At 41.6% G+C, this 15,220-nt stretch overlaps 1 protein-coding gene across 2 annotated transcripts in view; it reads right to left on the bottom strand.

Moving 5' to 3' along the window:
• Nucleotides 1–15,220, bottom strand: part of tmod1 (tropomodulin 1) — a 35,428-nt gene that overhangs the window by 15,736 nt on the left and 4,472 nt on the right. For both annotated transcript variants that reach the window (XM_037532703.1, XM_037532702.1), the window contains exons 2-4: nucleotides 14,753–15,028; nucleotides 4,326–4,482; nucleotides 2,548–2,667 (exon numbers count right to left, since the gene is read on the bottom strand). In XM_037532703.1, the coding sequence (XP_037388600.1) occupies nucleotides 2,548–2,667; nucleotides 4,326–4,482; nucleotides 14,753–14,872 (397 nt within the window). In that variant the 5' untranslated portion in view covers nucleotides 14,873–15,028. The remainder of the gene's footprint in view (nucleotides 1–2,547; nucleotides 2,668–4,325; nucleotides 4,483–14,752; nucleotides 15,029–15,220) is intronic.

Consider the following 15,220-nt stretch of genomic DNA (forward strand, 5'->3'; position numbering starts at 1 on the left):
AACAGTCAGTAAAGCACCGTGCAAATAAAACAGAGTGCGTTTCATTTTAGTATTTCATATTTATTTTGGCCAATATTGGTTCATATTGGTTATCAGCTCCTTAAAATTGGTATCAGTGATAACATTTACATACGGCACTTAAAGATCTCTTTCATCAGTGGATCTTTAGTAAAGAAAATGGTTCTATATAGAACCATGAACACTCAAAAGAACCTTTGCATGATTAAAGAGTTCTTTGCTTCATGAAAGCGTTCTTCAGATTGATGGAGAATGTGCTGTACGAGGTTCTATAATCGCACCTTTTTTGAAAAGGGTTCTGTGAGGCACCAAAAAGGGTTCTTCTATTGTTACAAGCATGGTAACTACAGCAAAACCCTTTTTGATGCTACATAGAACCCTTATCAAAAAGATGCTATAGACAGAACCGCCTACAGCACATTCTCTGTCAATCTGAAGAATCCTTTTCTTAAATCAAGCAGTGTTCTCTATAAAGAAGTACATTTTCTTTACTATAGAACCTTTAAAGAACCAGATTTTCTAAGTATGTGTAACACTGCAGACTTCATCCAGCTGCATTTCCACCTTCAGTGCATGAAGTTACATCTATGCATTTTTACAGCCACTAACTCACGTTCTTCATGAAGTTATGAATGTTGACATGACCCCAAAACGGGGGAAAAAAAACAGCGACCCAATCTCTATGACAACAGCAGCTCTGGATCATGCAGGAGGCCGTGCTTTCAAGCTGACTGAAAAACTTTGCTCCCCTTTTTTGGTAGCCATGCGTCTTTCCAGCAAAGCAATGAGTCATCGCTGCAAAAAGAGAGCACTCAATGAACCACTACAGCAGAGGAAGAGGCCCCCCTGGGGATTTCACCAGTCTCAACATGGCAACCGTCATCCCCACGGACACACGCTCGCTCACAAACTACCACCGTTAAAGGAACAGCTTGGTGAAAAATCTGATTTGCATAATTTCCCACCTTTACCCTTAGAGGCCAAACATGGGGGTCCTGACCACAGAAGAACAGGGTAACAGGGTAACAGAGTATCAGAGAAACAGATGGACTACAGTCTGTAACTGTAGAACTACAAAGACCAGCTATACAGTAAGTGGAGCTGATCAGATGGACAGTGAGCGTAGAAACGAGGAGGAGGTCATGATGTTACGCCTGATCGGCGCATAATCGACTGCGCCGCGCTGATCGTCTCGTTCTTCAATATGAGAACGCGCAGCGTTAGAAAAGCTCGTTTCCACGTGAACAATCCTAATTTACGCTAAAATTGGTTTAACTTTCAAGTCTGTATGAAATTACTTAACGACTCGATACAGAGGCCAGTCATGCAGTTAGCATGATGCTAATTACTGTACACAAGCCTCTAATACTTCTTAGCCACATTAGCTTTGTAGCTCCAGCGCTAAAACGTAACAAAAGATTTTAAAATAAATAATTAAAAAAAAAAAAAAAAAAAAAAATTCAACTGACACCAAACATCTTGGCTAACCTAGATTTGAGGTATGACCGGTATGAGGTACAACCCCACTACCCCGCCCTACTTCACCCCACCCTGCCCCACCCCAAACTATCCCTTCAGCAGCTGAGCTAACGGCGAGTCAGTGGACAGGTTAGCATAGCGTGCGGCGTTAGTTTAACATGCAGAATGACCTGCTGAAATACTCCACGGCTTAGAAGGAGGGGAACCAGAATGGCAGAGACACAATGAGGGAATGGAGGGATGGAGAGGGCTGGAAACCAGAAAGTGAGAGTGAGAAAGGTGAATAGTAATAGTGAAGTTACAGTGATTATTAGAGGACAATGACACAAATGGACCTGAATGGTCATTTATCTGGACTATTAAACAGAGCAGTAGCTGATGGGAAGGAAAGATGTGACGTTACGGGGTTAAACCGCGTAGAAGACCAGCGTATTAAACGAGCTTTGGGTAAATGCTCATACAAGTGAAATAAGAATGAACACACTGGAATCGATGAGTCGGCCAAGTAACACACAAACGGTGAGTACAGTGCTGTGCAAAACCTGCCCTCTCGTTTATGTAATTTCCAGTCAAAATGGCCATGAAAGTTATTCATATTCAGCACCAGGGAAAAAAAAAAAAAAGTTAAAAAGCTTCCATTCTTTTCAGGAGACTAACTTTCTCATAGGAATCTGATATTTTTGTATTTTTACTGCAAATGTTTTTCTAGTGTGTCCATTTCCTTTCATCAGTGAGGGCTTCTTAACAGCTACACACCCTTTCAGACCCATAAATGTGGAAGTAGCTTGATTTTCTCCTCTCCCTTAAAGAGGAAACCTCCAAGCGCTCTTTACCTGATGGGGGTAGTTGTGGTGTCTACCGGGTCTTCCAGGTGGTTGTTAGACGTCATTTTCTCTGTAGCTTTTAAATTTTTGACTTTCTCGTCAATACGAGTGGATTATCTTACATCTAATCTCCTCAAATATCTCCTGAAAAGTGAGTAACTTATACAAAGTTGCTGCTTTGATTGGAAATGAAATAATGGAATTAAATGAATCTGTGAACGTGTACCTGCTATATCACAGAGTTCAGCATCAGTAGCGTTAGCCAAGGCCTCTTCCAGCTCCGGCTCGAGGGTGACGTCCTCCAGAATCGGATCCACAACCTTCGTCTTTGGTATCCAAGGCTTTCCTTCAAAAAAGGGTCACGTTTAAGTTCATTTATAGTCATCGACTCTTATGTTCGTCTTCGAGACATGAATTTCATTTCAATATTTTTCAGCCTTTTGGTGACAGTATACAACAGTTAAATAAATACAGTAAGAAATAAATAAACTGGGCCGTGAACGCGGCGTTTAATGTTTTAATGTCCTTCCAGGACCAAATCAGACTGAGCCATAAAACTGAGCCAATATCAGGTTCAGCTCAGTTGTTCCAGATCAGTATTAATGTTGTTTTGTTCCAGCCGGTCTGTAAAGCTTCTTACAGCCCGTTTCGTTTGGCGAATGGTACTGGATTAATTTCTGGCTGATTCCAGGTTGTTCAGCTGATCTTCTGTCACAGCTGCCGACTGAAAAGCTGCTCAGTGATGACGACAGTTTGGGAATTTAGTGTCGTCTCATCTTCAGAGTCGGACCAAATCGGCTGTCGGTCAGATGTGATCTTAACAGTGTCCGTTTTCTGTTTGTGCAAAGTAAGAAGTGAAAACATCCAAATGGCTTGAGCGACTACAGCCGTCACACTTGTTGCTTAGCAACAGCGTCTCAGCGGAGTGATGCAGTGTTTGTGAAAAACCGGTGATGTTATGGTGAAATAAGCTTGCGTGGCTGGAAATAACTTCAGTCTAATAGCATTTATTCAATGCAGTGCGATTTTAAATTGTGAAGTACGTTCAAAACGTTCACTGCTATAAGAACTAAAATGAGTGAAGCAAAGAAACCGAAATAATCAGGGCTTTTCCCAAATGAGGAATGGTATACAGTCATGTTTCTCCTGCACTCCAGGGACTAGCCGTGCAAACGTTCTAATGAAAAACATTTGAGAAGTTTGAATGTAACGTCCATACAATTTGTTTGGCTGTAGTCACGATGTTTAAAAAAAAAGGAGCACCGTCTTTATTTTTGTTGTTGCTGGCTGTTTATTACAGTAGTTAGAAGTTATATTAGCAGTTTGGTTTAACAGATGTGATCATTCACTACAGACTGAACCAAAACAATATTAGTCCGTTCTGAAACACTAACTTCACGGCTTTGCTGTTATTATTGCTTAGCAGCAGATCTGTGCACCATTTCTTGGCAGGGTTTGAAACGGATTCAGACTGTACCAGATTTATAATGATTTCTGGGCAAGTTCTACTCCTGCGTTCACAACGGCCCGTCTAAAAACATTACTTTAACTAACAAGGTAACAATTTAGAAGATTGATTTTTTTTCTCTGGTGGGAAACTATGAAAAGAAATCTGGGAACCCGGCCCTCTGGCACAAGTTCAGAGGATAAAGTGCAAAGCAGAATAATGGTCACTGGAGGGACAAATAGCAGACGTACAATGGCCACATAAAACAGGTTTCCAGAAAGAAAACTAAATATTTCGTTTATTATTTTGAACTGTTCAGCCAACATCAGAATCAGCGTAACATCAATACCAGTACAGTAGACATATCACCCAGCACTGGCTGTGCCAACACAACACTTGACACATAGTCGATACTGAAATGTTCGTCATACAGCAGAGACCTGACGCAACTGAAAGTGGACCCATCAAGGCTGCCTGATCGTGCCGCCCATCACACCCCACAGTTTAGCTGTGTTCGGTGTTTGATGGGTGTTCGTTTCAGACGCGGCTGGACTTACCTCTCTTCTCGCCCGTGTAGGGCACCAGGTCATCCCTGTCTGGATGCTCTTTGGCCTGTTTCTCCAGGTGTGCCAGCAGGTTGTCCCTGTGAAATGTTCCAGTCGGAGCTTTTTTGGTCTGGTCCCTCTGCCTCAGACCCGCGGGCAACAGAGCATTCTGAAAAACGGGGACATGCACAGAACGAGACCGATGACTGCAAAACTAACACTTAACAACATAAACAACTTCTCTTCTTTGTTTTTGCACATACAAGGCCAACAAGGAACTAACGTGGTTTTGGACACTGTATGCAAGAGTGGGCGATATGACGATGTAACCTCCTGATACATTAAGTGATTCTTACACTACAGGATCCATTTAAAATATTCAGTAGTGCAACACACACACACACACACACACACACACACGGTTACCAAAAAAAACCCAAACATGACAATTTTATTCATCTTCCATATCAAATCAGCTGTAGCTGCATGACATACGGTTATCTCTAAAAATTCTGTGTGTGTATTTATATTATACACATATATATATACACACACACACATACGTGTGTGTCTATGGAAATTTCAGCAAAATTTGATTTTTGTCAAATTGTTGGTCAAATAAATAAAACAGTAAAACATTTATTTTTCATTTCAAATATGCTTTTAAATCTGACTGAACAAACACCACCACCACCACCACCACCAACTCCAAAATTTTGAATGCTTCTTTGTATTTAAAGTCCAGTTCACAGTGCAGGTCGTTCTGCCAGGCACCACGACATGCCCGAAAGCAAGTGCTCATGGGAAAATATTTACAGCCCTTCACTACAAATCACCCATGATCAGCATAATAAACACGTCATCTGTAACTGAGCAGTACAGACAGACCATCACAAAGCAAAGCTCGCTCCCATAATGGACGATATGATTTGCAGCATGGTACACTGCAGACTGCTGAAGGAGGCACTTGAATTACGCAGGCAATAAGAGCACGAGGGCGGCACTAACATATGCAGGATCGACACTCGGCTATTAATAATATACCCTACAGCTGGACCCCATCAGTGCCACAGACTATCTAAAGCAGAGAGGACAGTGTGGAGAGACAGGCCGGGTATGTGACGGTGGACAGACTGCAGAACCCACTGCACTACCAGCCTCATCAGATACTCCAGCTGTTTATCTTTACACCAGTCAGTGCCAAGAAGGAAAGGAGAACACAGTAATGGCGATAACCAACCAGTCACAGCACACAGCACCTACAACCAATCACACAGACCAGTCATTAACTTCACTGACCCGTGACCAGTAACTCCACAAACCAATAACCAACCAAACTACTGACTAAATCACACGTCACACCAATAACCAACCACACCACACAAACTACTGACTAAATCACACACACCACACCAATAACCAGTCACACCACACAAACTACTGACTAAATCACACATCACACCACACAAACTACTGACTAAATCACACATCACATCAATAACCAACCAGTCACACCACACAAACTACTGACTAAATCACACATCACATCAATAACCAACCAGTCACACCACACAAACTACTGACTAAATCACACATCACATCAATAACCAACCAGTCACACCACACAAACTACTGACTAAATCACACATCACATCAATAACCAACCAGTCACACCACACAAACTACTGACTAAATCACACATCACACCACACAAACTACTGACTAAATCACACACCACACCAATAACCAACCAGTCACACCACACAAACTACTGACTAAATCACACATCACACCAATAACCAACCAGTCACACCACACAAACTACTGACTAAATCACACATCACACCAATAACCAACCAGTCACACCACACAAACTACTGACTAAATCACACATCACACCAATAACCAACCAGTCACACCACACAAACTACTGACTAAATCACACACCACACCAATAACCAACCAGTCACACCACACAAACTACTGACTAAATCACACACCACACCAATAACCAGTCACACCACACAAACTACTGACTAAATCACACATCACACCACACAAACTACTGACTAAATCACACACCACACCAATAACCAACCAGTCACACCACACAAACTACTGACTAAATCACACATCACACCACACAAACTACTGACTAAATTACACATCACACCAATAACCAACCAGTCACAGCACACAAACTACTGACTAAATCACACACACACACACCACACTAATAACCAACCAGTCACAACACACAAACTACCGACTAAATCACACATCACACCAATAACCAATCAGTCACAACACACAAACTGCTGACTAAATCACACATCACAACACACAAACTACTGACTAAATCACACATCACACCAATAACCAATCAGTCACAACACACAAACTGCTGACTAAATCACACATCACAACACACAAACTACTGACTAAATCACACATCACACCAATAACCAACCAACCACAACACACAAACTACCGACTAAATCACACCAATAACCAACCAATCACAACACACAAACTACTGATTAAATCACACATCACACCAATAACCAGTCACAACACACAAACTACCGACTAAATCACACCAATAACCAACCAATCACAACACACAAACTACTGACTAAATCACACCAATAACCAGCCAACCAACCACACCACACAAACTACTGACTAAATTACACATCACACCAATAACCAACCAGTCACAGCACACAAACTACTGACTAAATCACACATCACAGCACACAAACTACTGACTAAATCACACATCACACCAATAACCAACCAGTCACAACACACAAACTGCTGACTAAATCACACACCACACCACACAAACTGCTGACTAAATCACACATCACAACACACAAACTACTGACTAAATTACACATCACACCAATAACCAACCAGTCACAGCACACAAACTACTGACTAAATCACACATCACAGCACACAAACTACTGACTAAATCACACATCACACCAATAACCAACCAGTCACAACACACAAACTACCGACTAAATCACACATCACACCAATAACCAACCAACCACAACACACAAACTGCTGACTAAATCACACACCACACCACACAAACTGCTGACTAAATCACACATCACAACACACAAACTACTGACTAAATTACACATCACACCAATAACCAACCAGTCACAGCACACAAACTACTGACTAAATCACACATCACAGCACACAAACTACTGACTAAATCACACACACACACACACACACACACACACACACACACATCACACCAATAACCAACCAGTCACAGCACACAAACTACTGACTAAATCACACATCACACCAATAACCAACCAGTCACAACACACAAACTACCGACTAAATCACACATCACACCAATAACCAACCAACCACAACACACAAACTGCTGACTAAATCACACATCACAACACACAAACTACTGACTAAATCACACATCACACCAATAACCTGTCACAACACACAAACTGCTGACTAAATCACACATCACAACACACAAACTACTGACTAAATCACACATCACAACACACAAACTACTGACTAAATCACACATCACACCAATAACCAACCAGTCACAACACACAAACTACCGACTAAATCACACATCACACCAATAACCAACCAACCACAACACACAAACTGCTGACTAAATCACACACCACACCACACAAACTGCTGACTAAATCACACATCACAACACACAAACTACTGACTAAATTACACATCACACCAATAACCAACCAGTCACAGCACACAAACTACTGACTAAATCACACATCACAGCACACAAACTACTGACTAAATCACACACACACACACACACACACACACACACACACACACACACACACACACACACACACACATCACACCAATAACCAACCAGTCATAGCACACAAACTACTGACTAAATCACACATCACAGCACACAAACTACTGACTAAATCACACATCACACCAATAACCAACCAACCACAACACACAAACTGCTGACTAAATCACACATCACAACACACAAACTACTGACTAAATCACACATCACACCAATAACCTGTCACAACACACAAACTGCTGACTAAATCACACATCACAACACACAAACTACTGACTAAATCACACATCACACCAATAACCAACCAGTCACAGCACACAAACTACCGACTAAATCACACCAATAACCAACCAATCACAACACACAAACTACTGATTAAATCACACATCACACCAATAACCAGTCACAACACACAAACTACCGACTAAATCACACCAATAACCAACCAATCACAACACACAAACTACTGATTAAATCACACATCACACCAATAACCAGCCAACCAACCACAACACACAAACTATCGACTAAATCACACATCACACCAATAACCAACCAATCACACCACACAAACTACTGACTAAATCACACATCACACCAATAACCAACCAATCACACCACACAAACTACTGACTAAATCACACATCACACCAATAACCAACCAACCAACCAACCACAACACACAAACTACCGACTAAATGACACCAATAACCAACCAATCACAACACACAAACTACTGATTAAATCACATCACACCACACAAACTACTGATTAAATCACACATCACACCAATAACCAACCAGTGACAACACACAAACTACTGACAATCACACATCACACCACACAAACTACTGATTAAATCACACATCACACCAATAACCAACCAGTGACAACACACAAACTACTGACAATCACACATCACACCACACAAACTACTGATTAAATCACACATCACACCAATAACCAATCAATTATCCATTCTCTTCACTTACCAATAACATAACTTACCAACAACTGACCAAGACTGCCAATTCTATAATTACCAATTCACTTCAGTTACTTGATTGATCGGTATTGTACTAACCAATCCCAGCACACACTGAAACCAACGGAGCCACACGGTGCCGGTCATCACAATGCACTAATAACCAGTCATACAGCACACCAATGAATCAGGAAAAAACAACAACCACACACCCACAATCACACAGTGGCCCAAAAACTAACCAGCTATTTACACAGCGGCCTGATGACTAACCAGCCAACCACACAGTGGCCCAATAACTAACTAGCCAATCACACAATGGCTCAAATAACTAACCAGCCAATCACACAGTGGTCCAGTAATAAACCAGCCAAATCATACAGTGATCAAAAACAAACCAGCCATTTACACAGTGGCCCAATAACTAACCAGCTGACCACATAATTCACCAGTACACAATCAACCACTCGCATTCTGCAGTAATAACAGTTAAGGAGCTCACTGCTCAGATTCACTGAGCTAAAGAGGATTTTCCTCAGAGAGGAGTTATAGTTATGGTGACTCCGTGACCGTGTAACTGCGCTGGACGGTCCAAAAACAGTATTTATGGTCAGCTTCGTCCGGCACTTCTAGCTTTCTCACTCTGTTTGGGTCAGAGTTTGCTAATTCTTTCTCCCAGCTGATCATTAATCCTGCCTCGTTGGCATTTGAACGTCTGCTCATCCAGATAAATGCCCAGAGAACTGGAGCTCTACCAGAGAAACTCTCTTAGCTCGGAGAAAACTGTTCACTGTTGGGGGAAAAACCCAAATATGCACTTTAAGAAACACAAAATACAGCCAACATCTCAGAACACATGCTAGCACACTTTCACAACCTCTCTTGATTTTCACCTACTTTTTACAAAACAACCATCAACACCACAGATGCAATCTGAAAAGCATAACTGTCATTGTTAGTTTTAGTGCTGACAGAATTAACTTAGTTCTTTTTTTAACTATTTAAATTTATTTAAATACAGCCGAGACAAACCGTGCATGCTGGTGCTAGACCTTTAGCTCAGGCCATAATAATCACAACAGTCACAAACGAGAAAAAACAAAAACTCCATAATGATATTTTCCCATTCCAAGCAACCAACCAAAACCTGGCTAAACTATGGCTTGAATTCACTGTCACATCTGGAACTTCCAGAAGGCCTAGAGTGGCGTTCTGCCACAAAAAAATCAGTGCCACTGTAAAACAAAGTGTCCGTCACTCCCTAATTATGTTAGTGAATCTAATGTGTAAGGCCTTCAGTCCAGCTCCTGAAGTCCTAACCAACAGGGGAGCTCATTTTGCTGCATTTACCTAAACCAGAGGTCGGCAACGTGCGGCTCTTTTACTGCCCTGTTCTGGCTCCACAGCAGATTCAGTTTCATAGGTAAAAATACACGTTTGCTGTAAAACGGCCTTAAACGCTGGAGTTAATGTAGAACTGCTTATTCACCCTTAAACCCTGAAGCCTGGCGTGCAATCTCGCCTAGCTAGTAACTAACGGAAAGACAAAAAAAAGATTTAATATATGAACAATAATTTAAAGACAAATGGTTATTTGGTCTCCAGGAGGTTCTCTTATGTTTAATCTGCGATGACAAGCTGTCAAACACTAAAAGGTCACAAAGGTGTGGTCAGCTTCTTGTTCGAATTGTCCCGTTCCACCTTAAATGGTTACATTCTGGCACCTCAGGCACCATTTGAGGTGGAACGGGACAACAAACAAGAAGCTGGTAAATGAGAAGCTGACTTGAGTCTGTAAAAAGCCGAACGTTGAGAGACATTTTACAAGAAACTGGTCTACTTTCGCGGAGAAGTTTCCTGCCAGAGATGCGAGAGAAGCGGCTATGGATGAGCTAGAGCTTCAAGTGGAGCGAAGCGTGTTTTCATTCATGTTTTTAGCCGGGACTAGCGCAGACAGACATTTACAGCCAAGATGGTTGTAGGCCAAAATGAACTTCGTGCTGCGTCTGAAATTGTGCAAATAATGAGACCACAAACAACCCCAGAATGTGAACCTCCAGGACCACTAGCTTGTTTTTTGTGCTTTTTTTGGGTTTACGTTTATATATGTCCAGAACAGAGAGCTGTGCCCCCCATGGTGACCCCTCCCAACTGTTTTTCCATTCTGAAACCATCATGTTCTGATCACTGCATGCGGTACTAAAATTACACTTTTAATGACAGTATAAACGTTTTAAGTGCTGATTCAAACAAGACATCTAAATTTGTAAAGGCAGAGGACTTTGGTCAGCCATTCTCAACACGGACCAAGAGATTTCGTCATGACTGAAGTTCCCCCACATGGAAACTTAGCTCAGCTGGATCAAGACACGGTTCCCTCTTGACCGTTCCTGGACATTTCCCATGACTTACGGTTGAAACGGCTGACAGGATGAATGTCAACCACGAGGAATCAGCTTCTCTCACTACACTATGGATACGGTCAGAACTTGGACACTTCCGCCAAATTGAAAACGACAACATCTGCTGTAAACATGCTTACTTGTATCTTATAGAGGTGCTGTGGCCTACAGTAAGATCTTTCCAGTTTAAAGGCTAGGACAAGGACGGAGGAGCGTCTGAAGAACTCCAGCTGCTCTGGGGTTGAATATATTATTGCAGCCATAGATCTTCAAAGCATTACAACGGAGTGAATGCATTACTCAAAAAAACACATATGACTTGTCAGATGAGGGCGAGCTAAAAGCTACGGTTATCCTGGCTATTTAGATATCTAACATCACTTTGGCTTCTTTTCCATGATAGAAAAAGTCAAAAAGCTTCTCTGGTGTCATTTTTGTTTTCCTTGTGACTTTATTCAATGTTCAAAGTTATGCTAATGCTAACTTGGTTGTATTCATTACCCTACAGATCAGTAGCTAGGCCAGCGGTGAGAACCAGCCGACACCAGAGGGACTCCCAATGGTAGTGTGATATAGGATTTCTTTTAAATTGTGAATTCTGTCAAACCGATGAGGCTGAAGGACATCGTTCAGCTACAGGACAGTGCAATTACATGGGTTTATTTACTGCCCGTATTTACTGAACTAATCAAGAAGCGCCAACGTTAAATAACATGCATATTTCATGCAATTGAGCCAGCCGATCAGCTGGGTGGATTTTGAGGTATTGTTACGGGCTTATTCCTTTGGACATTGTCAATATCACAATATCCAATATATGGACACCCAACCCAAAGGTTATTTTTCCCTATATTAACCTAATGTTATATTTTCCATACATTCTCTTCCTCTCGACATCAGATGCAGCTCATAAAAAAAGCAGCTCTAAAAAGCAGGAGGGAAAAGTGTTTGATTTTGAAAAGCTGTGAAAATTCGGAATATTCGTTTTTTACTCCACAAACGACGCCATTCCTGCTTTCGAGTGGAAGTGGGGAGGTGGTTTTCTCTGAGTAGAAACTTATTTCACCCAGCATGTGGGCTTATGTGAGAGACAAGCAGAAGACTGAGGTTGTGAAATGAGTGTTTTAAGACTGCAGCACTGCTGTCTGATCCACTCGTACCAGCACAACACACACTAACACACCACCACGACCATGTCAGTGTTACTGTAGTGCTGAGAATGATCCACCACCCAAATACTACCTGCTCTGTGAGGGTCCATGGGGGTCCTGACCACTGAAGAACAGGGTAACAGAGTATCAGAGAAACAGATGGACTACAGTCTGTAACTGTAGAACTACAAAGTGCAGCAGTTTTAGTGACGTTTAGGCAGAAGCTGGGGAAAACAAGAGGGTCTCTGAGGGTTGACACTACACTATGACACACACACACACACACACACACACACACACACGTGATCTGTAGCCTTGATTTCCAGCCAGTTGCATCATGAGGAAAAATAAGCTGAGGTCAGCTGCCCTCCTCTGGGAAAACAAAGACGATACTTTAGATTGACCTCCGTCAGCTTCCACTCACAGCTGTTCAGATGCAGCCCCAAACCCATCATTAGACTTTAGACCACCATGTTCTCTTCCCTCGGTCACAGTACACTGCCACATCATTATAACTGCACTCATTTTCAAGAAGGCACACTGGATCTCCACAGTGTGTTGCAGTGGGGGTGGCAATCGCAAGAGTACGTGAGCCAAAAAGTATGTGGACACCTGACCATCACACCTATATGAGCTTGTTGGACATCCCACTCCAAAACCATGGCCATTAATACGGAGCTGCCACCCTCTGCAGCCATGCCAGCCTTCACTGTTCTGGGAAAGCTTTCCATAACATTTGTGTCTGCTGGAATTGTGCCCATTCAGTCAAAAGAGCATTTGGGATCTTCCCCAAATTGCTGCCACAAAGTTGTATGCATATCGCTGCTGTCGTAACAAAACCTTGTATGTCTAAAATGACAACTTTACAGGAGAAGGGAAACAAAATCTTTACTTTCAATGTCGGTCAATTCAACCAGATTTTTTTCCAAGTAATTTTGGACTGTTTCTTTTGGTTCATTCATCTCAAAATTTATACAGTGTAAAAGGCCAACAGGCATTTTCACATTAGGTCAAAAACCGAAAAATCGAGTAAAAATGGAGATAAAAGGTTTTGTCCCAACAGCAGTGATATAACTGTCTAAAATGTGTACGTGCTGTAGCATTAACATTACCCTTCACTGGAGGGTCCAAACCCTGAAAATCAGCCCCAGCCCATTATTCCTCCTCCACCAAACTTTATTGTTGGTATTATGCATTCTGATAGGTAACGTTATCCTGGCATCCACCAAACTTTATTCATCCATCAGACTGCCAGATAGTGAAGGTATGCTTAACAGCAGTAACAATAGCACTTGTGAATGCCTTCAGCAGTCTGCACTGGACAGTTCTCGTGGAAAAAGTATAGATACAATCAATGAGCAGCAAACTAACAAAAGCAAAGTTGAGCTCCAGTTTTTCTAAAAAAATAAAATAAAATTGCATAGCAAAAATCAAGGACTGACACAAGCTGCTCTCACTGGACGTCAGTGATAAACTGAAAACTGCAATTTAACCTTCTCAAGTTGTTCCAGCAATTACATGATTTCTGTTCATGTTTACCTTGACTGACTAAAGGTAATGCACGGCTTTTTTAAAATTGACTTTCTTTAGAGTCAAATTTCAAGCAAATTCAATTAATCACAATTATCAACTATTGTGATTAATTTTTTTTTATTAACTGGCAGTCCTACCAATACACACCAAAAAAAAAAAAAAAAAGATTAAAAAATTAATTGAAAAATACACAGATTCATGGGGAGCCTATCTTACTTTAGATTACCTAACTAGACAGTTTAAAGCAAGCAGGGATGCTAATCTTCCATTACTTGTTAGCAACAGTCTTGTGGCTTCAGTGCTAAAATCAAAGAGGCAAACTTCAGACACAAACTTGCTTACATGCCTTGGCTGATTGAGTACATTTGGGGTAAGGGGGGGGAAATCTGACTCTAATATGGGTTTACATAAGACTCTTATAATAGAAGACTTAAAGTTTAACACTGACATCAGACGCTAAATTTGCTCATACAGCACTTCTATGATGGTTATAGTGCTCTTACGTCAGGGTCGAGCTCCTCCAGCTCGTCCTCCAGCCTCCTCAGTTCTTCCTCACTGAGTTTCTGGAGCAGCTCGTCTTCATCCACATCCCGATACTTCTCCATCTCCTTACGGAACGACATGATGAACGGGGTGGGGTGTGGGAGGGAAGGAGGAGGATGAAAAAAGAAAGGGGGGAAAAAAAAAAAAAAAAAAAAAAAAAAAAAAGAGGAAAGGAAAGGAAGGAGGGGCTGGCACCAAAACCCAGGCAGCTAGAGTCCCCCTCCGACCCTCAGGACCTGGAAAAAAGAAAAGACGGACACAGTTTAATGACCAATTAATAATAAGCAAGCAAAACGTCAAACAAAGCAGAAGCAAAAAGAAATCTAAGAAAAATGTGGAATCACTAAGAAACAAAAGAAAACATACGATTCTAAACTACGGCTGTTAATTGATTAAAAGAACTGCGATGAATCACAATAGTTTGTCTA

This window comes from Pygocentrus nattereri, chromosome 22, assembly GCF_015220715.1.
Source record: "Pygocentrus nattereri isolate fPygNat1 chromosome 22, fPygNat1.pri, whole genome shotgun sequence".
Lineage (NCBI taxonomy): Eukaryota > Metazoa > Chordata > Actinopteri > Characiformes > Serrasalmidae > Pygocentrus > Pygocentrus nattereri.